Raw genomic sequence first — 27,512 nt, forward strand, 5'->3', positions numbered from 1 at the left:
GTAAGACTAAATCTTTTATTAGGCATCAGCAAATATAATACAGTCAATATACATGCAAGTCTTAAATAAAAATATACTAGCATTACTTCATTTTAGAAAAGGGTTTTGAGATGTTAAACACTGATTCCATTTACTCTTACATGCAATTTGTACATAACTTTTTTTAATTGGATTGTGCTCTTATATAACTTGTGGTCATATATAATGAGGGAGGTATACCTTTCCTTCCCTTCACTGCCTTCCTCCTAAAATGTATACCTTGGCCATCCTCATACGTATTGATACATCACTTGGTGCAGTTGTTTAGGACTGTTGTGCCAATTAAGGAAAACCAAGTGGGTCATATATTTGGCAAATTTTACTTGCTCTATGTAACTCATGCATAATTCAACAGGTTTTTCTTGTTTTTTTTTAAATGTGACTCACTAAATTTTAGACTGTTTCATATTTCAAATTGTGGTGAACAGATCATTGGCATGTAGAGTTGAGTGGATTGGTCAAAATTCAGTTAATTGGATTGGCTTGAATTTGGATAGTAAATTCGATTTGAGTTTAATTTATTCAATATCTCTCTAAACCTAAAGTATAATAAAGGAGCGGTTAAAAATATAAAGTATATTGGTAATTTCTTTCCCCTCACTTGTCTTGTCAGCACAGATCCCCGTTACTCCACTATCTCACTCCTCTCTTATGGCTCCTGTCTTCTCTTCTGTTTTCAATCTTTATTTACTCTTTGTCACCTCTGGTTTTCCCCAAGCCTCACACAATGGTCACTAGTGACCATCAGATGCGCCCAAGACTCAAGACAAAAAAAAAGACCAGAGCCATAGATAAGAAGAAGGTAAACCATTGTAGGACAAAAGAGAAGACAGGAGCCATAGATAAGAAGAAGACAAGCTATCTTAGGACAAAATAAAAGACAGGAGCCATAGACAAGAAGAAGGTAAGCCATCTTAGGACAAAAGAAAAAACGGGAGCCATAGATAAGAAAAAGGTAAGGAATAGTAGGACAAAAGAAAAGACTGGAGCCATAGATAAAAAGAAGGTAAGCCATCATAGGACAAAAGAAAAGACAGGAGCCATAGATAAGAAGAAGGTAAGCCATGGTAGGACCAAAGAAAAGACTGGAGCCATAGATAAGAAGAAGGTAAGGCATGGTAAGACAAAAGAAAAGATGGGAGCCATAGATAAGAAGAAGGTAAACCATTGTAGGACAAAAGAAAAGATGGGAGCCATAGATAAGAAGAAGTTAAGCCATAGTAGGACAAAAGAGAAGAGGGAAGTCATAGATAAGAAGACAAGCTATCTTAGGACAAAATAAAAGACAGGAGCCATAGACAAGAAGAAGGTAAGCCATAGTAAGACAAAAGAAAAAACGGGAGCCATAGATAAGAAAAAGGTAAGGAATAGTAGGACAAAAGAAAAGACTGGAGCCATAGATAAAAAGAAGGTAAGCCATCATAGGACAAAAGAAAAGACAGGAGCCATAGATAAGAAGAAGGTAAGCCATGGTAGGACAAAAGAAAACACCATCATAAGACAAAATAAAAAACTGGAGCAATAGATAAGAAGAAGGTAAGCCAGCATAGGGCTAGGCAAAACATTGGTGCCAAGATAAGTGAGTAGGTGAATATAATTTTTTAAAATATTTTTTAACTCTTTCCTGGTCTTAAAATAATTCTATCAACATGTCACGTTATTATTTATCTTGATTTAGAGAAAGTTGAATATCAAAAATTTAGGTTCTCAATTTTTTGTGAAATTCGAAGCAAATCTGATAAGTTTGGGACCACTCCATGTAAAGAAGTAAAGTGTAGATGTATATACATTTTACTTTACAGCATCTGTATAATTGAACACATTGAAGAAAAACAAAAAGCCAGCACTAGATGTGCACTTCAGCACTAAACATTCCAAACTGTACACCTCAAGAACATCGCTAGAATCCGCCCCTTTCTGACAATGGAAACGACAAAAACCCTCACCGTGGCCCTGATCCACTCTCGCCTTGACTACTGTAACTCTCTATTAATTGGTCTCCCCCTAACTAGACTCTCCCCTCTACAGTCCATCCTTAATGCAGCAGCCAGGGTCACCTATCTGGCCAACCGCTACTCGGATGCCTCTGCTCTGTGCCAGACATTGCACTGGCTGCCCATATATCTCAGGGTCCAATTCAAACTGCTTGTTCTCACCCACAAAGCTCTCCACAGTGCAGCACCCCCTACATCTCCACCCTCCTCTCTGTCTATCATCCCACCCGTTCGCTACGCTCTGCAAATGACTTTCGACTAACATCCACACTAATTCGAACCTCCCACTCCCGAATCCAAGACTTCTTCCGAGCTGCACCAAACCTCTGGAACGCTCTACCCCAATAAGTTAGGACAAATCACAACTTACTCAGCTTCAGACGCTCCCTAAAAACGCATCTTTTTAGGGTGGCCTATCACACTCCCTAGCCAAACTAATTTCACCTAATCCCTCTACAAGTTCTCAGAACATAACCCCACATCAAACTCCATGGCACCCAAATGCATCTCAAGGCTCTGGCCAACTGGTCCAGGAAGCCATCATCTATCCCCCATGAGCTGGCTGGATTGTCATTTTAAATAAACACTTGTACCTCGCCCCTCCCCCCATCTCATTGTAGATTGTAAGCTCTCACGAGCAGGGTTGCCATTTTTCCTTTTAAATATTGTATCCTCTATAATTGTTACTTGTTTGTATATGTTTATGTATATGATATGTATATGTTCCTCCTGAATTGTAAAGCGCTGCGGAATATGTTGGCGCTATAGAAATAAAGATTATTATTATTATAAACATTTTTGAGATTTTTGGCAAAAGATTGCAATTTCTTGAGCTGCCTCGCCACGTCACGGCAAATCTCATTTGAGGCAGTCCTACACTAAAATATTTTTATAAAATGTGCCAATTTTTTGCCAAAAATCTCAAAAATTTTTATAATAAGTACAGTTTGGAATTTTAGTGCTGAAGTGCACATTTAGTGCTGGCTTTTTGTTTTTCTTTATTGAATTGGTCGGTGGTTGACCTCCACCTTGCTATGCACCCCAATTTGGGATGTATTCCATCTGTCTAGATTTTGGCGGTTGGTGACTGTTCACATTAAGTCATCAGGCCTTGTCCACAGGCTATTTACTTCATGCAGCATTTGCTTGGACCTGTCCCACCCACAGCCATGACTCAGTCATGGGTACGGGATTGAAATAGACCAGGTGAGTGCTGCTAAGAGCAGTTCTACTATTCATATGTGAGGCCGTATGGCACATTTTATAAAAATATTTTAGTGTAGGACTGCCCCAAATGAGATTTGCCGTGACGTGGCGAGGCAGCTCAAGAAATTGCAATTTTTTGCCAAAAATCTCAAAATTTTTATAATAAGTACAGTTTGGAATTTTAGTGCTGAAGTGCACATTTAGTGCTGGCTTTTTGTTTTTCATAATTGAACACATGTAGAACGCAGGCACCTGGATCCTTCATGTGAACGAGAGGCGGAGGTGGACAGGGGTGAGTGATATCATTTCCTTGTGTACACCCTATGCATGGTTACATTTTAACTTTCAATTCCTTATCATCAATGCGTTCTGACAGCCTCAGATACAGAAGGTATAAAAAAAATATAAATGACCTAATAGTTAATATCACTTCTGAATTAATACATTTAATGCAGGTAGATATGTGTACTATATCTCGCTGGTTAAATATTTTATCTTTTATGGAAAATTAAATATTAACTCGTTAACTGTGTTAGCGATCATACCTGGAATGTATAAGTAGCCAGTGTTCCCACTAACACAAAGGCCATTATCTAAATTAATGCTTAACCAAGCACAGACACAATACAAATCATATGGCAGGACCTAAAACGACATACAGTATATATATATATATATATATATATATATATATATATATATATATATATATGCAAGTATTAGAATCCAATTTGCTGTATTCTATCTACTTCATACAGTAAATCATACAAAAATAGAAATGGCGCAGCAATGAAAAATCGGAAAATTGTGCAAATTGGTAACGAAATATCATAACTTTCCTAAATTGAGTAATTTTAAGACTAAATGACAGATTGGCAGTGCAGTTAGATGACAGTATCATGATTATGATAGTGTGTGACAAACATTAAAGACGTTTTCCAGAATTACAAAATTAAAGACCTGTCCAATGAATACTAATCAGTGGGGCTCTGACTTTGGGACACCATGCCATCAGCTGTTGGAAGGGGCTGGGTTGCAAGCGTTGTCTTTGGGACCAGTGCCACTATCGCAACTGCCCTGTTTACTTACATGCCATCAACATACTAGTGGCTTTGTTGGGTATTGAAATGTTGTTTTATTGATTTATTTGGAAAAACTTTGGAAAACCAAGGACAAATTCACTGTCGAGGACCGATAAGACGCAAATTGTCCATTACTTAAAGAAATTTCACTGGCTCAGGTGGACACCACCGAAGTCCACCGAAAACCAAGGACAACCACAACTATGTAGATATGCAGGTGAAGGCTTGATGAGTACTATGGCCCTTAATCAGGTAATTAAGGTGACAAGAGTTAGATCACCACCTGACCTAAGGATGGGTCACTAAGGTTCTAAACTTGGAAAGGGGCTGGGTTGCAAGCACTGTCATTGGCCAGTGCAGCCATCACAACTGCTCTGTTTATCTGCACACCATCAACATACTAGTGGCTTTGTTGGGTATTGAAATGTCTTATTGATTTATTTGGACAAATTCACTGTCGAGGACCTATAAGACTCATATTGTCCACCACTTAAACAAATTTCACTGGCTCAGGTGGACACTACTAAAGTCCACCGAATACCAAAGACAACCACAACCATGTTGATATGCAGGTGAAGGCTTGATGAGTACTGTAGCCCTTAAACCAGTTGATAGATAGAGGTGACGAGAGTTAGACCACCACCTGACCTAAGGATGGTCCATTAAGGTTTTAAACTTGGAAAAGCCGCTTAATATTTGGAAAGGTATGAACAGAAAGGGGTTCCTGTAGTTAAATAAAGTAGATCTTTTACACTATAGGAGATCAGTGGAAGTGGGCATTTATGATGATGGAATTGGCTAAAATTCGAATTTGAACATTTGCTGAAATTTGGCCAGGAAATTTGATTTGCATCAAATTTATTCAATGTGAATCGCATGTACAAATTTTGATAGGAGTTCACGCTAGACCTCACAACATAATACATATATGTAAAAATATATATATACTGTATTTCTCTGGATTTCACCTTTCCTCAGCTATGGTCTGACCGTTTTCTGGCACCATCTTCATTGGACCATCTTTTGCATCTTACAGCTCTTGGCATTTGTTGGCATCAGACATCTTCAAAGTCTCCTGCACTGACTAAGCTCTGACGTTAAGTCTAGAGATGAACGAACCCAAACTGTAAATGTTGGGGTTCATACTGAACACCGGATGTCCGGGCCTCGAACCTAAAAATGGACTTTTAAAAAAAAGTATGTGTCCAAGTTTGGGTGCTAATCACTCGATTGAGCATCGGGGTGCTTCGGCCGATGCTCCGGTACGCTTGGTGCTTGGCCCGATGAGAGCCACTTGCAGTGTCTGAATGGCCTCCCTCTCCTGGAAATGCTCTGTTTATTGCTGGCTGAGAATCAAACTGCCCAGTCATTGCCTTTCATTATACTTGTTACTCAAATCGAGCCTGTTAGTTAGGGTACACATTGTCTTATATGTTGTTCGGGGTCCGGGAGCAAGTTCAGGTCAAATCTGGGTCCCGAAATGAACTTTTAACTAAAATTCGGGCCAACTCGAGCATACAAGGGTCCTCTCATCTCTAGTTAGGACATTAATGGCTTGTGTCGTAGCCTAGGTACTGCTTGAGATACTAAAGATGGAATATTGCCAAAAATGGAATATGCCAAAGGACGAATGGTGAAAACTACACCTACACCAGTATCTGGATTAAAACAACAGGTGAAATTTTCGTGAGTATTATTATTTTATTTTTTTCAGCACCCTTTCACCTTTGAATCTGGCTATACGTTTGCCGGATTTACGAGAAACAAATTTTGGCAAATCTGAATTCTTTGTGGAGTTTGAGACAAATTAATTTCACCTTAAACCAAGTTGTTCATCCCAAGTAGTAATATTTCTAATACCGTATATACTCTTAATCTACCGATGAAAAATTTGAAAAACTTTCCTAATACATTTGTTCCACCCCTTGGGAACAAACCTGTTAAAGCAAATTGGTAAGTATAGAAAGTGGCAATGTTAAGGAGTCTATAGAAAGCTACAACTCCTGGAAAAAAAGGTAGAGGTGCTAAAACAACCAATAAGTAAAAAATTACTAGCACTGGTAGGTGGATAAAAACTGATACAAAACTGATATAAAATCCTTTATCATAAAAAAGATCAGAAAAGTTGGATAATTACCGAAATACCGAATTGCTATTGAGCTTGCTTAATTTTCTGTAAATTTTTGAACAACTTTAAGCTTCAAAATTTCATTCAAATTTTTATCAGTCAGATTTCTATTGATAGATGTCTAATGTGTTGTTACATTTCACAACAAAATTTATATTGTTTCTATTTTCGAAAAAAGAAAAATTTTGGTATGACAGATTAGAAAAAAAATTGAGAAAAAGTCTATGAAATGTCCTGCCGGGTGAAATCTATCACGAGAGATACTTGTTGGGAATCAGGAGCACGGCGAGGATTGCGCTTAACGCCAAAGATACCAGGCTGGATTTTTCCATAGAAGCTGCACTTGTGGTTTTCGATACATGATGGGTTGTTGCTGAAAATGAAATATCACAAAAAAATAATTTTGCAATTTTACAAATAGACGTTAGGGTAGAAATACAATTTTTTCACCAGTCATACATTTATTTTTATGAACTAAACTTTTGAGCATCTTTTTCTGAAAAAAAGATGAGGCAGACAATGTGTTGGACATCAGGCATTATGGTTCCATACTTGACGCTCCCAGTTCTCCCATTTAGTGTTACCATATTGAGCAGTCGTTCTAAAGCGGGCTTTACACGTTGCGACATCGGCAACGAGATATCGTCAGGGTCACGTCGTTAGTGATGCACATCCAACGCCGTTACCGAGATCGCAGCGTGTAACGCAAATGAGCAACGATCAACGAGCACAAAAACGTCAAAAATCGTTGCTCGTTGTCACGTCGTTCATTTCCATAATATTGCTGCAGCGACAGGTACGATGTTGTTTGTCGTTCCTGCGGCAGCGCACATCGCTGTGTGTGACACCGCAGGAGCGACAAACATCTCCTTACCTGCCTCCACCGGAAAAGGAGGAAGGAAGGAGGTGGGCGGCATGTTCCGGTCGCTCATCTCCGCCTCTCCTTTTCTATTGGGCAGCGGTTCAGTGACGCTGCTGTGACGTCGCTGTCATGCTGAACGAACCGCCCCATTAGAAAGGAGGCGGATTGCCGGTCACAGCGACGTCGCAGGGCAGGTAGGTGCGTGTGACGCTGCCGTAGCGATAATGTTCACTACCGCAGCGATCACCACATATCGGCCGTACGACGGGGGCGGGTACTATCGCGCTCGGCATCGCTAGCATTGGCTAGCGATGTCGCAACGTATAAACCTGCTTTACTTAGGCTAGTTTCACACATCCGGCTTTTCACCGGTTTGCCGGATTCGGCGCACGCCAGTACAGTATATACAGTACAGTGGCAGCGTGACAAACTCCGGTCACATGCTGTCGTGTGACCGTAGCATGTGACCCGGAAGTTACAGTGCTGCTATTATACTGTATCACACTGTACTGGCATGCGCAGAATCCGGCAAACCAGCGAAAAGCCGGATGTGTGAAACTAGCCTAAGGAGCAATTCTCACAATATTCCTCATAGAAATTCATAGGTTGTTTGTCAACTTAAAGGGAAGCTGTCACCAGATGTGTCCCCTATAAGCTACGGACACCGCCAGTGGGCTCTTATATACAGTATTCCAGAACTCCTGTATATAAGAACCCAAGCTGCTGTGTAGAACATAAAAAAACACTTTTATTAGACTCACCTAAGGGGCAGTCTGGTCCGATGGGTGTCGCTGCTCTCCAGTCCGGCGCCTCCTTTCTGCCGCAATCTCTTTCTACCCAGCCCAGTGTGGATGACGTGTCACACTGGTCCTGCGCAGGTGCACTTCTCTCTTTCTTGCTGAGGGCAGATCAAAGTATTGTAACGCGCAGGCGCGAGGAAAGGTTAAAGTCCCCCGTGCATGCGCACTACAATACTTTGATCTGCCCCGAAAAGAGCAGATCAAAGTGCTCCTGCGCAGGACCTCAGTGCTGGCCAGTGTGGATGACGTAGGATGAGTTATGCACACGGGCCTCAGAAGTAGGAGGATGGAGATCGCTGCAGAGAGGAGGTGCCGGACAGGAAAGCAGCGACACCCATCAGACCGGACTGCCACCTAGTTGAGTATAATAAAAGTGTTTTTCATGTTCTACAGTGTGGCCTGGGCTCTTATATACAGTATTCTGGAATGTTGTATATAAGAGCTCAGTAGTGCTGGCCGCAGGTCATAAGGGAAAAACCTGTTGACTGGTTTCCTTTAAGCAGATTTTTTTACCAAATTTCACAATACAAGCTGTATGTATTATTAGTAGTATTGTAGTTCATGAGTCTGGTGTATTTGCTTTTTCTTTAATAATCTATGTCAGAATGTCTGTATGATCCTGATAATATATTGAGTGATTTATCAGTCCAGCTGTTGAGAAAAAGAGAGTTCACGGGGCCAATTTTTTTCAGCCTCATTGAAAGATGCAGCTTGTACTGAGCAGTGTAAGATCTCAGCAGGGAGGAGAGACACTGAGGATTAGACTAGATGGGTTGAACTGTCATATAGAATTATATAGCCTTTCTGACATTGATTTTCAAAGTAAATACACCAGCCTTATTAGGTCTAAAAAAAAAATCCTGAATTCTGAGAATATTTTAATTGTCTCATCCTCTATTTAACAATTGCTATACTATAAATGATACATGATTATTGGGTGGCCATACTTTGATTTTGATGGGTTTTTTTAGGAATCTAAACACCAAATCACTACAACAACTTTTAAGGCAGCTCAATCAGTTTGGCCGTCCAATTAATCATGGAAAAATAAATAGGAAAATAAAATAAAAAATATATACAATCAGATATCAAACATAGACTAGAAAAAAAATATTAAAAAAAATAATAAAAAAAATAATTTTAAAATGTAGTAAAAAAGCGAGATGTCACAGTTTTCAAATTTGTAAATTTGCAGAAACCCTACCTGAATGAGTAGTTTTAACAGTTTCTGTGTGGTTAGCAGTGGACGGTGCTAAAATGAAGAAGACACAATGTAAGTCATCTTTATTTTATTTACGTTTAGTCTTTATATTGAATAAAAAAACAATATGCCTTAATTTTTGAGATTTTCTCTCGCTGGTTTAATAACTCCAGGATGATTTATGCAATTATATATTTTGACAATGAGTAATGGCTCATTATAAGAAGTTAGTAAGACTCTGAATGACTTTGAGTTAAACTTATTTTTTTTTTTGAGTGAGGGGAGGTGCTGGACCTGCATAGTCAGTGTAGCTGTGAGTACATTGATCTGTCATATACTGCTGTACAGCACCTTAACTTCTTCCTAACCTTTTTGTTTTCGTTTTTTCCTTCCCTTTTTTCCAGGGTCATACCAGTGTTATTTAAAAGTTAAATTTTTTGAAGTGTCTGGTGTTGGCAAATTCGTAATTTTATTTGCAAGGATTGCAAAAAACAAGGTACCCGATGCAACGTCACACACTTCCGAAAATTACATCAGCCAGAGATCCGGCTAATGACATCAGGCACGGAATTGCAACCTTCTCTCACGCATCCATTCAGTGAATATAAAAGATGATGGCAGGGAAAGTAGTAGCCATTTTTGGATTTCACAGCCCAGAGATAGATCAGAGGTCATATTTCAACCTTACAGATTGAAGTTTAAAGACTAGTATCTGATTGTGGTAGACTACTGGAGCACTAAAATACTCAAAATGGGAGTGGTATTTTCAGTCTGTGAGCAATAATCAAAAGAAGTAACAGGGAGGTGCTGGACCTGTATAGTCAGTGTAGCTGTGAAGGTAAGTGCAGAACCTACATAGTCCATGTAACTGTGAAGGGAGGTGCTGGACCTGCATAGTCAGTGTAGCTGTGAAGGGAAGTGCGGGACCTGCATAGTCAGTGTAGCTGTGAAGGGAGGCACTGGACCTGCATAGTCAGTGTAGCTGTGAAGGGAAGTGCGGGACCTGCATAGTCAGTGTAGCTGTGAAGGGAGGTGCTGGACCTGCATAGTCAGTGTAGCTGTGAAGGGAGGCACTGGACCTGCATAGTCAGTGTAGCTGTGAAGGGAGGTGCTGGACCTGCATAGTCAGTGTAGCTGTGAAGGGAGGCGCTGAACCTGCATAGTCAGTGTAGCTGTGAAGGGAGGTGCTGGACCTGCATAGTCAGTGTAGCTGTGAAGGGAGGCACTGGACCTGCATAGTCAGTGTAGCTGTGAAGGGAGGTGCTGGACCTGCATAGTCAGTGTAGCTGTGAAGGGAGGCGCTGAAACTGCATAGTCAGTGTAGCTGTGAAGGGAGGCGCTGAACCTGCATAGTCAGTGTAGCTGTGAAGGGAGGTGCTGGACCTGCATAGTCAGTGTAGCTGTGAATACATTGTTCTGTGTTATACTACTGTAGAGCACCTTAACTTTATTTTAACATTGAGATTCTCCTTTGTTTGTTTTGTTTTCTCCTCCCCTTTTTTGTAGAGCCATAACTATGTTATTTATCCATCCAAATAGCCATATGAGGGCTTGTTTTTGCAGGAACAAGTTCTACTTTGGAATCGCTCCATTCATTTTATAATGTGATGCCCTGAAAAATGTAAAAAAAAGTGCAAGTGCAGCTGAATTGCCTCAAAAATTGCAAGTGCAGCAAAATTGCAAAAAAAAAGTGCAAGTACAGTGAAATTGCAAGAAAAGCACAATTCTGCAATTGTTTTCTGAGTTTTTTTATTTACAGTGTTCACTATAGAATAAAAATGACCTGGCAATGTGATTGTCCTGGTTTGTATGAATATAATGATACCAAGCAGCCATTGTTCTTTTTTATTTTAGTGATAAAAAAAATTCTGAAATTTGTAAAAAATAAAAATTTCCCTTTTGTCGCCATTTTGCAAGGTCCATAACATTTTCAATTTTTCGTCAATGGGGCGGTGCGAGAGCTTCTTTTTTGCATCTGCCGAACAAATGAAATCTGACATATTCAGATTTGTCTTTCTCATTGCACCATTTAGCCATTGGGTTAAATAATTTTATATTATTATAAATTAGAATTTTACAGAAGGGTTATGTGGGTTTTTATTTGTTTTTTTTACACGTTTTTTTTTAACTTTAAAAGCATTTTTGCCGTTTTTTTCCGGATTTACCAGAATTGAGCAGAAAAAAGGTTTGGGGTTTTTTTTGCAATTTTTTTTATTAGATTTTAAAAACATTTTTTTTTTTTTTTTTTTTTACTGTATTTGACTTTTGCCATTTGTTTTTTAGGATTTACCAGAATTGAGAGAGAAAATGTCTAGGCAAATATGCAAACTGTATTTGCCTAGAACTTTGCCTAATTCTGTTAAATCCTGAAAAAAATGGCAAAAATTAATATGTTGTTGTAAAATGCAGGTGAGACATTGGGTAACTTATGCCAACATAATGAAGGCATACGATTTTAACCAAGCAAATGTTGGCCCTGCTAAAGTTCATCCAAAGATCCTTAATGCTCTTAACCACTGAGCCATACTGATGACTTCAATGACCACAGTGGTTTTTTATTGGCAATTATTATAGGGATGTTCATCTGATTCATATTTAATCAGATTATTTTCTAATAGATGCAAGTAACGTAAGAGCCGGAAGCTTAGCTTTACTCACCTTCAGTTGTGTTGGAAGCTGGGGTGGAGTCTAAAATAAAAAATTCCAAAAAAAATTAGCTTAAAAATTAATTTGAGAACATACTGGAGCATTTGGAGCTGAATCAGCAACATCTGTGTGATTTCAACTGATTTACCAAGCATAGCCAATATAGACAATTGTCCCAAGTGTCGCATCCACCTTGTCTAGATGTTAGATTGCCATGCTTCCCATTGTCTAGATGTTAGATTGCCATGCTTCCCATTGTCTAGATGTTAGATTGCCATGCTTCCCATTGTCTAGATGTTAGATTGCCATGCTTCCCATTGTCTAGATGTTAGATTGCCATGCTTCCCATTGTCTAGATGTTAGACTGCTATGCTTCCCATTGGCTAGATGTTAGATTGCCATGCTTCCCATTGTCTAGATGTTAGACTGCTATGCTTCCCATTGTCTAGATGTTAGATTGCCATGCTTCCCATTGTCTAGATGTTAGATTGCCATGCTTCCCATTGTCTAGATGTTAGATTGCCATGCTTCCCATTGTCTAGATGTTAGATTGCCATGCTTCCCATTGTCTAGATGTTAGATTGCCATGCTTCCCATTGTCTAGATGTTAGACTGCTATGCTTCCCATTGGCTAGATGTTAGATTGCCATGCTTCCCATTGTCTAGATGTTAGACTGCTATGCTTCCCATTGGCTAGATGTTAGATTGCCATGCTTCCCATTGTATTGATGTTAGATTGCCATGCTTCCCATTGGCTAGATGTTAGATTGCCATGCTTCCCATTGTATTGATGTTAGATTGCCATGCTTCCCATTGGCTAGATGTTAGATTGCCATGCTTCCCATTGGCTAGATGTTAGATTGCCATGCTTCCCATTGTCTAGATGTTAGACTGCTATGCTTCCCATTGTCTAGATGTTAGATTGCCATGCTTCCCATTGTCTAGATGTTAGATTGCCATGCTTCCCATTGTCTAGATGTTAGATTGCCATGCTTCCCATTGTCTAGATGTTAGATTGCCATGCTTCCCATTGTCTAGATGTTAGATTGCCATGCTTCCCATTGTCTAGATGTTAGACTGCTATGCTTCCCATTGGCTAGATGTTAGATTGCCATGCTTCCCATTGTCTAGATGTTAGACTGCTATGCTTCCCATTGGCTAGATGTTAGATTGCCATGCTTCCCATTGTATTGATGTTAGATTGCCATGCTTCCCATTGGCTAGATGTTAGATTGCCATGCTTCCCATTGTATTGATGTTAGATTGCCATGCTTCCCATTGGCTAGATGTTAGATTGCCATGCTTCCCATTGGCTAGATGTTAGATTGCCATGCTTCCCATTGTCTAGATGTTAGATTGCCATGCTTCCCATTGGCAAGATGTTAGATTGCCATGCTTCCCATTGGCTAGATGTTAGATTGCCCTGCTTCCCATTGGCAAGATGTTAGATTGCCATGCTTCCTATTGACTAGATGTTAGATTGCCATGCTTCCCATTGGCTAGATGTTAGATTGTTATGCTTCCCATAGGCTAGATGTTAGATTGCCATGCTTCCCATTGGCTAGATGTTAGATTGCCATGCTTCCCATAATGTAAAACCAAAGTCATAGCTAGACACAGGACAATGGTTCAGTTCTCTATTCCGGGCTTTTTACTAAATACCATTTCCAAGGCAGAGTTGGTGCCACCTGAATATCATCACCCAAGCTACATTCCCTGAATGCCCCGCAAGCCCATCAATCTTTGGCATTGTTTGCTAGATATGGAAATTCACACCTTGTGTTTTTGTAATATTCCAACCCTTCACTACCATAAAAGTTAGGTACCTTTTTGCAAAAACCAATATCAGGACAACCCAGGCTGAGGCTTCAAGGGCCAGTATCCAAAATCACTGTACACAATGCATATGGGAATTGGACTAGTCTTTGGATTTTCCCGAAATTTCAAGTGATCCTCCATTTTTGGGATAGGGAATAACTTGTTGATCACTAAGGTGCTATGATTCTGGTTAGCGATACCCTGTTATCCTGCAGAGCCTATGCCGGGTCTCATTTTCTTCTGATTCCCGGTCTAGTCCTGCGTTGTGTGGGATGGACCTGTTTGTTGGAGCCTTGTTCTGGGTGATTGCTCTGCTTTATTTGGGAGTTGTTTCACCTGGAACGTCGCCAGTGATAGTTTGGCATTGCACGTCTCTGGTTGCCGTAAGTGACTGACCTGATCTTGTCCCACTACTTAGTTTCTCATACCTCATCTCATCTCCTCCCCTACTCTGACCAGAAACCCTGTCTCCCTGACCTTTGGCTAGTTTCCTGACCCCGGCTCCTCTTGCTCCCATGTACCCGACTTATCCTCTTGGCTTCACGACCTCGACTCATCCCCTGATTCCGGCGCCGCTTTCATCCTGGTTCTTGACGCTACTTCCTGGTTTACAGACCTCGGCTCACACTTGACTTTGGCTTGTCTTTCTCCATCACTGATTTTATCTCCCGACTTCTGACCCCTGGCTTGTTCTACTATCCCTCACTAGTGTGTCTAGCGACATCTACTGTGCACCCCCTGCAGATATCCTCCACTAGTGAGTCTGGTAACAGCTAGTGGTGTAGTGTCTCATTACACCTGGGTGTTTGGTATCACATAACGGTCCTGGCATCCAAAAAACATTGTTGAGTTGTGCAGGCTCGGTCCCTGCTCAACTAATTGTCAAAGGGACAAAGATCTTGGCTTTATATTGTACCATAGACAATGAATGGAGTGGAGACTGAACATGAAGACCTCCACTCCTTTCATAATGGGGTTCTTCAGAATCCCTTTTTCGAGATTTTGGTTCCCCAATCTTATAATTATGGTGGGTCCCAGTAATAATACCACCAGTGAACATTAGGTTCATTACTTACAATTTTGAAAACCTACTGGAAAAGTTTGGGTTTTTAAATTGTCAAAAAACTACATCCAGAAGGAAATGGTAACAGATCGGTCGTTTGGCAGGACGGCAATGTAACACATTCTAATATTAATATTATGATATAATACTATTATCTCCTATGGATTATTGCATCATTTATCAGGAACTCACCTTTGCTTAAGATTTTACGTAAAACGAAAGTGTCTGTGTTGTTTCGTAAATAAACCCTTTAAAAGTAAAAAAAAGAAACATAGTATCAGCTTCATTCCAAAAACATTTATGCCCCTTATATGTGTTAGCTGTTGTCAGAACAAATGTTTTCCCTAATTTAATATAGAAGAGAGCTGCTACCCTACCAAACGTCCCAGGGAGGCTTATCTCTCCGTTAAGAAAAAGATCGGCTATTGGAATGGTTAGTGTCACGGTTGACTGACAGTCATGTGGTTTCTGGCCATTGAAGGTCACAATGTTTAGCTGCGCAGAATCCTCCCTGACTTTCCATTGTTCCTGTTGTCAGTATTCATTGGTATAGGTAGTTTTCCTGCTGGATTCATCTCTCCTTTGGACCCATCAGGAGCTCGCCTTCCACCCAGCTGCTGATCATCAGTATTATCCTGATGCTTATATACTCCTTCCTTCCTTGGACTGGTGATTCTTCAGTACATTTAAGCCCTGGATGCAAGCAGGTGGCTTGTACTCCTCTGTGGTTTAGTTGCTGAAAACGTTGATGAACTTCTACCCAAGTCATTTGTAGATAAGTAGTTCATGCTTTCCCCCCGTGTATCCTCCTAGTGTCATGTATAGTGTCTAGTGGGGTTGATGAAGAGATCATACCATCCGTTCCCTATTTTGGGCCCAGGATTAGGGATACCAAAGGTTAGATATCCAGTTTGGTGCATGGGTGTGGAACCTATCTAGGGTGGTGAGGGACCCCAGCAACCAGCAGTATGTTGGGTTAGGGGTCACCATCTTCCCCTTCCCTTTGTCGCTTGCTTGGTACTTTCCCGTACCTAGCGTGACAGTCGGACTCTTCTTTTCCCTGACATCACCTGCCAGGATACCCTCATATATATCAGACTGCCAATCCTGCTAATATTGATGGGTTTGTATGACTTTAGTCTAATGTGTTGGCCTGAGGGCTGTATATTCTGAATATTGTGCAATTTCTACATGTTTGATAAAAGTCTAAACTTTGTGCACGTTGTTTTCTTCTAACTAGGTCCAACTTTTTGACCATGTTCCCTTCCCCCCTCCCCTCAGATCGGGTTTTGGACGTAAGCACCTACAGGGCCATTGACTATAATGGTGCAGACGGAGTCACCGTGTGCTGTCGTGCACCATTTTCGGAGGTATAAGCTTACTGTAGATGGACACCCAGATATCGTAGACTGCGTCTATGTGTTCGCCTCCAGTTGGCATATACTTCCGAAAATGGTGCACGACAGCACACGGTGACTCCGTCTGCACCATTATTGTCAATGGCCTTATAGGCGCATACATCCAAAACCCGATTTGTGAGGGGGGTTCAGACAGAAGCCCCAATGGAACCACTGAACAGAGATCGGAACGCAGTGTGGAATTGGTCTTAAACTTCTTGTTTTCCCACGAATCTGTGTTCAGATCTTCTTGGCTCCTCCTGGTCTTTACCCTTCTGCCCACAGATCAGTCATGGTGTCCTATGGGATTCATTCCCATTAGTAACAGCTGACTCTTTTGGCCAACACTCTCCTGAGCTCTGGGAAATCTACAGTCACTAGATGATGAAAGTAACAAGGGAGGAACCCAATAAAAGATCCTTTCTTTGCCAAGGAGATAAGTTCCACCAGAAGTCTCTGCCGAATCTTATCGCACTTCTGTTGAGATAAGCCAGTTTGTGTAGGAGTTGGAAGGAGACCATTGTCTTCTTCACTTGAAACTTTTGCTTTTTGATGACTACTCCATGCTCTGGGAGAAACATGGTAAGTGAGGAACCAAAAAAGAAAAGATTCCCACAAATTTTAGAACATCACATTGACTACTTAGTAAGTACTTACTCAATGGTAACACTAGTCACGTTCTCCGGTGAAGTCCATGTTGTGAGAATGTGTTTGTTGCTCAAGGAATAGTCAACAAACAAAGGCCTCCCATCACAGCTATCTTTTTCTGCAGACCAGTTTCCTACTGGGGCGGACGCATTGACTGCTTGTAAGAGGACTGTGAAATTGCCAACTCCGTCCAACTGAACTATAAAAAAGAACAAGGGAAAAATATGTTAGGGACGGGTGTGTCGGAAGTCCAACCAAAGTAGTTCACTATACTGTATATATACACAATCAAATTAGGAGAAGGTTATTAAAGGGATTATGCCAGGTATATAGGTTTTCCATTATCAATTGGTTAAAGAACCTGGTGTAATATATTGTTTGCTGAGGGTATGACTACTAGGACCATCACTAATCCCGAGAAGAACCATAGATAATGAAGAGAACAAAGGGCACATATGTGTGACCAGCAATCCAAAAGGGGGTGTTACATGCAGCGATATCGCTAGTGAACGTACCCGCCCCCGTCGTTTGTGTGTCACGGGCAAATCGTTGCCCGTGTAGCACAACATCGCTTACACCCGTCACACTACTTACCTGCCTAGCGACGTCGCTGTGGCCGACGAACCGCCTCCTTTCCAATGGGGCGGTTCGTGCGGTGTCACAACGGCGTCACTAAACGGCCGCCCAATAGAAGCAGAGGGGTGGAGATGAGCGGGACGTAACATCCCACCCACCTCCTTCCTTCCTCATTGCCGGCGGCTGCAGGTAAGCTGTAGTTCCTCGTTCCTGCGGTGTCACACGTAGCGATGTGTGCTGCCGCAGGAACGACGCACAACCTGCGTCCTGCAACAGCAACGATATTCGGGAAAGGAATGATCAACGATTAGGTAAGTAATTTTGATCGTTAACAGTTGTTTCGGCGTTTCACACGCAACAACGTCACTAACGAGGACGGATGTGCGTCACGAATTCCGGGCTCCCAACGACATCTCGTTAGCGATGGCGCAGCGTGTGAAGCCCGCTTTAGTTGTCCCCACCGATCAATAAGTTATCCTTTATCTATCAATGGCAGGAATAACATACACTTAGTGCAACTCAATAATAGGTCACCCCCAAAATCAGGACCTCAATGCCGGATAGTGTGGATGACGTAGGATGCGTCATGCAACCAGGCTTCAGAAGAAGGAGGACAAAGATGACCGAAAAATGAGACGCCGGTACCGGAGAACGGAGACACCCATCCGACCAGTCTGCATTGCCCCTTAGGTGAGTATTATAAAGTGATTTTTATGTTCTACACAGTATGTTATAATGCTGTATATAAAATCCCACTGGTGATGGCCGCAGCTTATAGTCACCAAATCTGGTGACAGGTTCCCTTTAAGCTATTTAAATAGTACCGCCTTAGAATCATAGAATGTTCGTGTTGAAAGGGACCTCCCAGGGACATTGTGTTCAACCCCTCGCTCAATGTCCGGCCCCCAAGGCTCAGTTAATTGTTGCACCCCCTCATTTTGCATTCTCGGCTTTTCCCCTGATCCTGATTGGCAGTGCTCCTTTGCTCATAGAACTGCCTAAACTTAATCCATGGCATTACGCTTGCACACTAACACTGAGGGAGCTCAGGGGTTCTGTCACGGTCTGCTCTTGCCGAGTTTTGTGACAGGCTGAGGTTTGGGCTTCCTCACTTACCATCCTAGACCACACGCACATTAAACGGGGTATATGACGGGATTGGGTGAGTAAGTGGAAGGGGGGCTCCTGTCGCTTGCTTCCTCACTTACCATCCTAGACCACACACACCTTAAACAGGTTTTGTGACGGGATTGGGAGAGTGAGTGGTCAGGGAGCCCCTGTTGCTTAACCTCAAGCTAGGAAGGAACCCTGGGTTTGCCCTCATGTGTTTCCCCTATTGTTTGTTGGAGTAAGTGAGTTGTTTTGCCCCCTCTCTGTTGTTTGTGTAGGTGGGTTTTTTTGGGGATCCCTGTTCCGTCTGTCCCCTTGGGTGGTGGGTGTGGAGGGGACATTACCATCAGGAACAGGACAGGTGATAGGGAGAGGTCGGGGGCTCAGACATCGCTACCTTCAAGCGCTATTCTGGGTTGAGAGCAAGCCCAGTGTACCACCTTAGCTCGAGAGTAAGCGACAGGGGCCCCGCGGCACTAGAGCTGGAGTGACGGAGGCTTCAGATCTACCATAGCCAATTACATATCAATTCAAACACTGATTTTTCAATAGTAGAGGAACGGACTGAATATGGGAAAATATTGCTGGACTTGTCTTTAAAAGAGCTACATGAGCTTACGATCAGTATTAGGAGAGAAATCCTGCTGAAAAAATACTCTCTCGCCAACCTCTATATACAGACCGTGTCAGCTATTGCATTTTAGCTCTATTAAATTAAATGATATAAGATAGTAATACTATTCACAACCTGTAGGTGAGTGTGGCGCTATTTTTGGAAAAAAGCAACGGTATTTTTCATATTCTGGACAAATTTTTGAAAGGTTTTTCTAGGATTGGAAAAATAGGGGGGGTATAATTTACTGTCCAACCATTGTGACCCCCAATGATCCTTAGATTGAGATTTTGGAATCTCAGAAGTGAATATGCTCATTCTCACTTCATTCATTGTCTATGGGACTGTAGTAAAAAGTTATATAGACAATGAAAGGAAAGTAGGTACTTTTAAAAAAGGAAAAACAAAACTAGCATGGCCCGGGCACGGCTGCTGCCTTTGTGCTCCCAATAACTTTCACAAAGTGCAGGTTAATAGAAAAGCCAGGGGTTAATTTGCGTTACATAACCTGATGCTTTATAATTATGTATATAGTAGTAACTGTCTACAATATATTAATTGGTGGTAACCGTTTACAATCACAACTTTATTAAGTCAGTTTTTATATAACATCTTATAAAACTGAAGCTTTTATGGTAAAACAAACCGCCATGAGAATAAAGGAGAACAATGAAACTTGTAACTTTAATTGCAGGTTACATTCACTGCGATACATGAAGCAATAAAGAAATGTAATGTTCCTTGTTAGTTTAATGTCCTGAGTCGTGAGCTCCTGATATGAGCTTTATACTTCAATGAGGCTTAGCTGCAATACCAGATTCGGCCACTGGACAAGGGTGGCGCTGTTTTAGAAAAATCAAACTTTCAATTTTAAGAAAATTGCTTTGAAAATATGAATACTCTTACAATACATAAGTGGCAACTATATAATGTTCCTTGTTAGTTTAATGTCCTGAGCCGTGAGCTCCTGATATGAGCTTTATACTTTGAAGCTTAGCTGCAATACCAGATTCGGCCACTGGATAAGGGTGGAGCTGTTTTAGAAAAATCAAACTTTCAGTTTTTTAGACAATTGCTTTGAAAATATTAATACTCCTACAACAAATATATGGCAACTATATAATGTTCCTTGTTAGTTTAATGTCCTGAGCCGTGAGTTCCTGATATGAGCTTTATACTTTGAAGCTTAGCTGCAATACCAGATGTGGCCACTGGACAAGGGTGGCGCTGTTTTAGAAAAATCAAACTTTCAGTTTTTTAGACAATTGCTTTGAAAATATTAATACTCTTACAACAAATATATGGCAACTATATAAAAAAGACTGACCCACACAATCAAATGTGTGAACAGGTGCTAGCTGAAAAAATATGGCAGAGGGAGTCATGTCACTGAATTTACTAAGTGCAAAAAATCTATGATGGGCAACTTGACATGAAAAATAGGGCATTACCTGCTGCAATACCAGATGTGGCCACTGGACAACTGTGGCGCTGTTTTAGAAAAATCAAACTTTCAATTTTAAGACAATTGCTTTGAAAATATTAATATTCTTACAACACATAAATGGCAACTATATAATGTTCCTTGTTAGTTTAATGTCCTGAACCGTGAACTCCTCATATAAGCTTTATACTTTGAGGCTTAGCTGCAATACCAGACTCGGCCACTGGTCAAGGGTGGCGCTGTTTTAGAAAAATTAAACGGTTCCAATTTTGAAACAATTGCTTTGAAAATATGAATACTTTTACAACACATAAATGGCAACTATATAAAAAAGACTAACCCACACATCCAACAGGTATGAACAGGTGCTAGCTGAAAAAATATGGCAAAGGGAGTCATATCACTGAATTTACTCACTGCAAAAAAATCTTCAAAAATCTATGATGGGCAACATGAAAAATGTCTATTACTCGCTGCAATACCAGACACGTCCACTGGACAAGGGTGGCGCTGTTTTAGGAAAATCAAATTTTCAATTTTAAGACAATTGCTTTGAAAATATTACAGTAATACTCTTACAACACATAAATGACAACTATATCAAAAAGACTGACCCACACATCCAATAAGTGTGAACAGGTGCTAGCTGAAAAAATATGGCAGAGGGAGTCATGTCACTGCAAAAAAATCTCAAAAATCCATGATGGGTAACATGAAAAATGTGTCATTAACCACTAGACATGTTAAATGCACTTCAGTACTTTAACGGCCCTTCCCGGTTGCTGTAGGGGTACGCCATTTAATATTCTGGATCCACAGTGCTAGAAGTCCAAGTTACCATAATGCAATAGGTTTACCTGCAGTCCTATGTAAGAGCACAGTCGACATATCACAAAAATGCATAAAATGGTTCAAAATTACAAATTAGCTCTGCTACCTCAGAGAACTTGACTCTGCTACCTGGATCATTTGCTATTAACATTCTTTGATTTTGCTTCATATAGCCTTTTTTACCTTTTCTCTCTTTTCTACTATGACTGTTTGTTTCCATCCTAACCTAAGATTTTGTGCCATGATTTTCAAGGTCTAAAGTGAAGTACATCATCCACAAAAAAAGCCTAATTAATGCATGTTAGGCCTGCGACACACATCCGTGCCCCCGGCACGTGTTTGTCATTTTTTACACGCACCGGCGGCACGGAGACACGTTCAGCAATGCTACCCTATTGTAGCAGGCACACACACGTTAAACCACACGGAACGTGTGTCCGTGTGCGTTTGTACGTGTGTGCGTTTTTCAAAGCGCTGACATGTCAGTGTTTTCTCCCGCAGCACGGGTGTCACACGGCCCGCACCCGTACCACACGGGTGTAGTGTGGATGCGGTCCCGTGTGACACGCGCTGGACAAAACACACGTGTCAGTGAAAAAAAAACAAAACATTTACTCACCTTCTCCAGCCCTCCTGTCTCTGCCGCTGCTGCCACTTTCTGCCGACCGCCGCTCATTATGCTCATAGAATATTCACTTCACTGCCTGGCGGCAGCAGCAGCGGGGAGACGGGAGGGCTGGAGACCGAAGATCAGCACCACCGACAGCAGCGCGGACAGCAGGAAGGACCACGTGAGTATGCAAATTACCGGTTCTCCGTGTGTTATCGCGGATAGCATGCGGAGAACACACGTGGCCCGCACGTACCAGAGACACGTACTTACCTGCACGCAACACGCAGGGGAAATACGTGTCTCTCGACACGTGCGTGAATTTCACGTGAGTGTGGCAGAGGCCTTAAGCTGTGTGCACATGTTGCATTTTTATTGCGGTTTTTGATGCATTTTTTTAGTGCAGATATGTTACAAAGCCTAAAGGGGGCTTTACACGCAGCGATATCGCTAGCGATGTCGCTGGTGAAAGCACCCGCCCCCGTTGTGCGTCACGGGCAAATCGCTGCCCGTGGGGCACAATATCGCTAGGCCCCGTCACACGTACTTACCTTCCTAGCGACGTCGCTGTGGCCGGTGAACCGCCTCCTTTCTAATGGAGCGTTTTGTGCGGCATCCCAGCAACGTCACACGGCAGCCGTCCAATAGAAGCGGAGGGGCAGAGAGCAGCCGAAAGAAAGCGACGCCCACCTCGTTGCTGGAGGACCGAGGCATGGTGATGTTCCTTGTTCCTGGGGTGTCACACGTAGCTATGTGTGCTGCCTCAGGAACGACCAACAACCTGCATCCAGCAGCATCAACGATATTTGGGATTAGAACGACGTGTCAACGATCATCGATAAGGTGAGTATTTTTGATCGTTAGCGGTCGTTCGTACGTGTCACACGCAACAATGTCGCTAACGAGAACGGATGTCAGTCACGAATTCCGTGACCCCAACGACATCTCGTTAGCAATGTCGTTTCATATAACAGGGCCTTAAAGGGAATCCTGGTGCCAAAAAGGTCAATGACAATCCTGAAGTCTCCTGTACACATTGAGTATTTTCTTCCTGCAGAATTGGTGCAGAAATAAATCTATACTATGTCAATTGTTGAAGCAAAATTTGCTGCTGATTTCATGCTGCATCATACACCTGACTACGCCAGTTGCTTCACCTTCTGAGGACCCCCTGCACGCACGCTGATGAAGGTCTTTGACCGAAACATCTGTGCTTGTGCTGGTCCTACAAGTTCTCAATAAAAGACCACTATTCACATTTATCTTGAGTGCCAAGTTTCTGCATCTACTTGAGACCCTACTTGAGCACCCCCCCAGAAGTGCCGTGTGTATCAACTCACAGTCACATCTCCATCCATTGTGCCATAAATAGTTGACTTTAGATCAATAAGTTTATATTTAGGAATGATCAAATACTTTGATTATTCGGCTTCGCGAATATTTTCCGAATACCTTTCCGCTATTCCACTATTCGCGAATATTCGATGCGCAATGTAAGTCTATGGGAAACCAGAATAACAACTATTCGGAACTATTCGGGCTTCTCATAGACTTACATTGCACATCGAATAGTCGAATAGCGGCGACCTATTCCAAAAATATTTGCGAAGCCGAATAATCGAAGTATTCGATCATCTCTAATTATTTTCAAAATTAACCGGCTATTGTTCTTCATCTACAAATATATTCGTTGCCCTCAAGCTCTGTGTTGGGGTCTACCACGAGAACGGTAGGGTGGGCTCTCCGAGATTCTGCGTGTCACTTGGAAGATTGGTCAGCCCTACCGGCATTTCCTAAAACCTAATGGTGACATCAACACTGGATCCTTCAGTTGGTCGAAAACCTATCTTCCCAGTGTACATTAGAGTCTTTCTGCACCAGCCGGTTTGACCCTGGAGCTAATGTCAATTGATGATATAACAAGTTGATTGGCGCTTGTTGACCTCCGATTAATGGCCCTCTACTAACTGCATGAGGACTATGGATCCCTACTATGATCGATCGTCCCTACAAAGTTTGGGTAAGGCTATATTCACATTAGAGTGGATCCAGCAGCAATCTGTTGTACGCAGACACAACTTTTTTTAACCGGCTAATACAACTGATTTCAACTGGATCCATTTTTTAACTCTGAAGTTTATAGAAAACGGATCCGTTAAATATCCAACTGTTTTCTTCCATTTGAAACTGATCCAGTAAGCAAAAAGCGGATCCTTTTCAAGTGAAAAACAAAACGGATGACTAATTAACGGATCCGCTTTAACAAAAAAACCAAATCTAGTTGAAATCGTTCTTTTGAGTATTTGCACAACTTGTTTTGTCAACAGATTGCTAATGGATCCATTCTAGCGGATGATTACGGGACATGAGAACTTAGCCTAAGATTTGCTGCCAATAATCAATGATTTCTATTGTTAGTTGGTTGCTTTTTACATGGGGTAATTACTAATTAAATTAGGCAATTGTTGGAAATGTTTATTTTGCTGATCATCAGCCAAGTTATTAAAGGGCTTAGGACTGGAATGGGAATTTTGCTTAAAGAGCATCAAAAGTAAATGGAACCATGAATAGTAATAATAAAAAGTTATATAGAGCCATTATATCATTTAAACAAGACTGAAGGACAACATTGAGGAATGTCAAAATCCAAGCAGAAGATGGCACATGTTGGAGAAATAATATTCATAAAGTCACCATATATCAAACGCATGTTAATGTTGACTCATTTCTCCCTGATTCCCGTAAAAAAAAAAAATACTACCTACAGAGCTGTGTACAATTGGTCATAGGATGCCCTTGATAAAGCATTGCAGACTATGCTTGTAATAGAAATTGAGGCAAAAGTACAGGGCGAAACATGCTACAAATGTCCAATATGTTGGAACAATTTGGGACTCTGACATTCTTTGGGCTAGTTTGCTAAATACATCAGGAGAATTTCATGACATGTACACTAAAGATAGAGCCTGATGGTTGTGTCAGTGGGGTCTATGTCTGCAATGATGTCTACGGCAGATCATCATTCTGAGCCAATCAAGCTCTATTAACTTTATTGTGCCACATCTATGATCTTGTAAAATATATAATGTCAAAACTGTAGCTAAATAAATAAAATAAATACTTTACGTAGCAATAAATTGCATTTCTCAATTCTCACGTATTGACAATTACACACACGGTATTTAGATTGTGTTTAGATAGGAATGGAAATGAGAAGGGTACATGGCACATGTATATAGATTTTCTATATATTTGACTTTACATCCATCTAATTAAAAAAATAAATAAAATAAAAATAAACATTATATATATAGATATACATATACATATATATATATATATATATATATATATATATATATATATATATATATATATATATATATATGCATATATATATACATATATACTGTATATATATTATTACTAATAATAAAAATAACAATAGTAATAATAACACTACATATATATTTTTTATAAGGTGGATGTAAAGCTGAATATAAAAATATAAAATATAATAATAATAATCATTATTAAATTATCATTATTACCAATATATATACTGTGTAGATATATATATATAATAAAATAAATACATTATATATATATATATATATATATACATACATATATATATATATATAAATATATATAAAAAATGATATAAATATATATATATGTGTATATATATATATTTATATGTATATATTTATTTTTTTCTTTTTTTTTCTTATACGGTGGATGTAACATTGAACATAAAAATAAATCTAAAATAATATGTATTAGTGATAATAATTATAATAATATTACATATATATTTTTTATAAGGTAGATGTAGAGTCGAATATATGGAAAATCTATATTCATGTGCCATGTCTATCTACCTATCTATCTATCTATATAGCTATTTATTATATATTTTATATTTTTATATATATATATTTATGTATATATATATATATATATATATATATAATTTTTTTTTCATTAGTGGTGATATTGTAATTAACTCACTCACCAAGTGTGCCAGAGCTGAACCATTGGAGGTTTTTACATAGGACTGCAGGAAAATTGTATTATCTTAACTCATAAAGTGACACAAGTCAGCTTTTTATAATAGTTCTGGTTACCTCTATAATTACAGCATTTTCCCCCAGCAATTGCAAAATAGGTACTTTTTTTTATATGTATCAAAAATATACACTAATATATATATATATATATATATATATATATATATATATATATATATATATATATATATATATAAATATATATATATAGTGTATATTTTTGATATATATATATAGTGTATATTTGTTATATATATATATATATCAAAAATATACACTATATATATATATATATATATATATACAGCCAATATGTAGTCTGTGCATTTATAACACATTAGATTTATCTATTTGGGAACATCAAAAACTTATCGAAACTTCTTAAGCAAAATTCTTCTGTAATTTCAAAATTTGATGAGACGCATCAAGATGTTACCCGCTTTGTTGAGAACCCGTACGACGCTCCGGTACAATCCGCGGGGGACTTACCTTTGTAATCTGTATGGCTGGAAAGTTTTTCAGGGGAGACAGTCAAGTTAAAATCTGAGTGGCTGGCATTTCTCACGGCGGTGGCATTCACGATATCTTTACACAGGGTCGCATTATTTTCTCCATAGACATTAGAAACCACCAGACCAAGGAAAAGGAGAGAGGCAAGAAATCGGCGGTGTGCCATTGGTGATGAGGAGGCTATTCCTGTGTAAGGAGAACACACCAGCACTGGGAGAGCACTGACTGGGAAGCGCTGGTCCTTTTATCCAGCTGTTCCCATGCAAATGAAGGGCAGGTCTGATTCTCTTGGCTTTGTGATGTGATCAGCCAAGGGCTGGCAGCGCAGGTTAATGGGAATAGTCATTCATTAACTCAGCAGAAACCAAGAAGGAAGTTATCTAAGGTGTGATGAATTTTATAGAACATCGAGAATTCAGGAAAGTTCCCACTGGGCAGTTGGGAGAATGGGTTTCAACCAAGGGATCTGAGGGGCACAACTACCACCCCAAGGATTTGGTCACCAGTTGAGTAACTAGTGTCTTATTGACCCCGATGCAAACTTTGGATAGGAACCCCCAGCAGATTGGTGGTGAGATCTGCCAGCTCCTGTACTCGTGTCCTCCATCCTGTACTAAATGTCCCCATCATGTGATAATGTCTCCTCTCTAAAGGGGGCTTTACACGGTAGCGATATCGCTAGCAATTTCTAGCGATAGCGAGCGTGTAAGTACCCGCCCCCGTCGCGCATGCGATTGTTTGTGATCGCTGCCGTAGCGAATATTATCGCTACGCAGCGTCACACATACTTACCTGGTCGGCGGCGTCGCTGTGACTGCCGAACAATCCCTCCTTCAAGGGGGAGGGACGTTCGGCATAACA

At 40.5% G+C, this 27,512-nt stretch overlaps 1 protein-coding gene across 1 annotated transcript; it reads right to left on the reverse strand.

The window, feature by feature from the left end:
• Positions 1-26,883, reverse strand: LOC142257058 (uncharacterized). The gene is made up of 6 exons (XM_075329113.1): positions 26,631-26,883; positions 16,894-17,083; positions 15,032-15,087; positions 11,971-12,000; positions 9,316-9,363; positions 1-6,822 (listed from the first exon to the last, which is right to left on the reverse strand). The coding sequence occupies exons 1-6, from the start codon at positions 26,815-26,817 to the stop codon at positions 6,701-6,703; spliced, it is 633 nt and encodes a 210-aa protein (XP_075185228.1). The 5' UTR covers positions 26,818-26,883; the 3' UTR covers positions 1-6,700.
• Positions 26,884-27,512: the final 629 nt, after the last annotated feature.

Source organism: Anomaloglossus baeobatrachus, chromosome 11 (genome assembly GCF_048569485.1).
Source record: "Anomaloglossus baeobatrachus isolate aAnoBae1 chromosome 11, aAnoBae1.hap1, whole genome shotgun sequence".
Classification (NCBI taxonomy): domain Eukaryota; kingdom Metazoa; phylum Chordata; class Amphibia; order Anura; family Aromobatidae; genus Anomaloglossus; species Anomaloglossus baeobatrachus.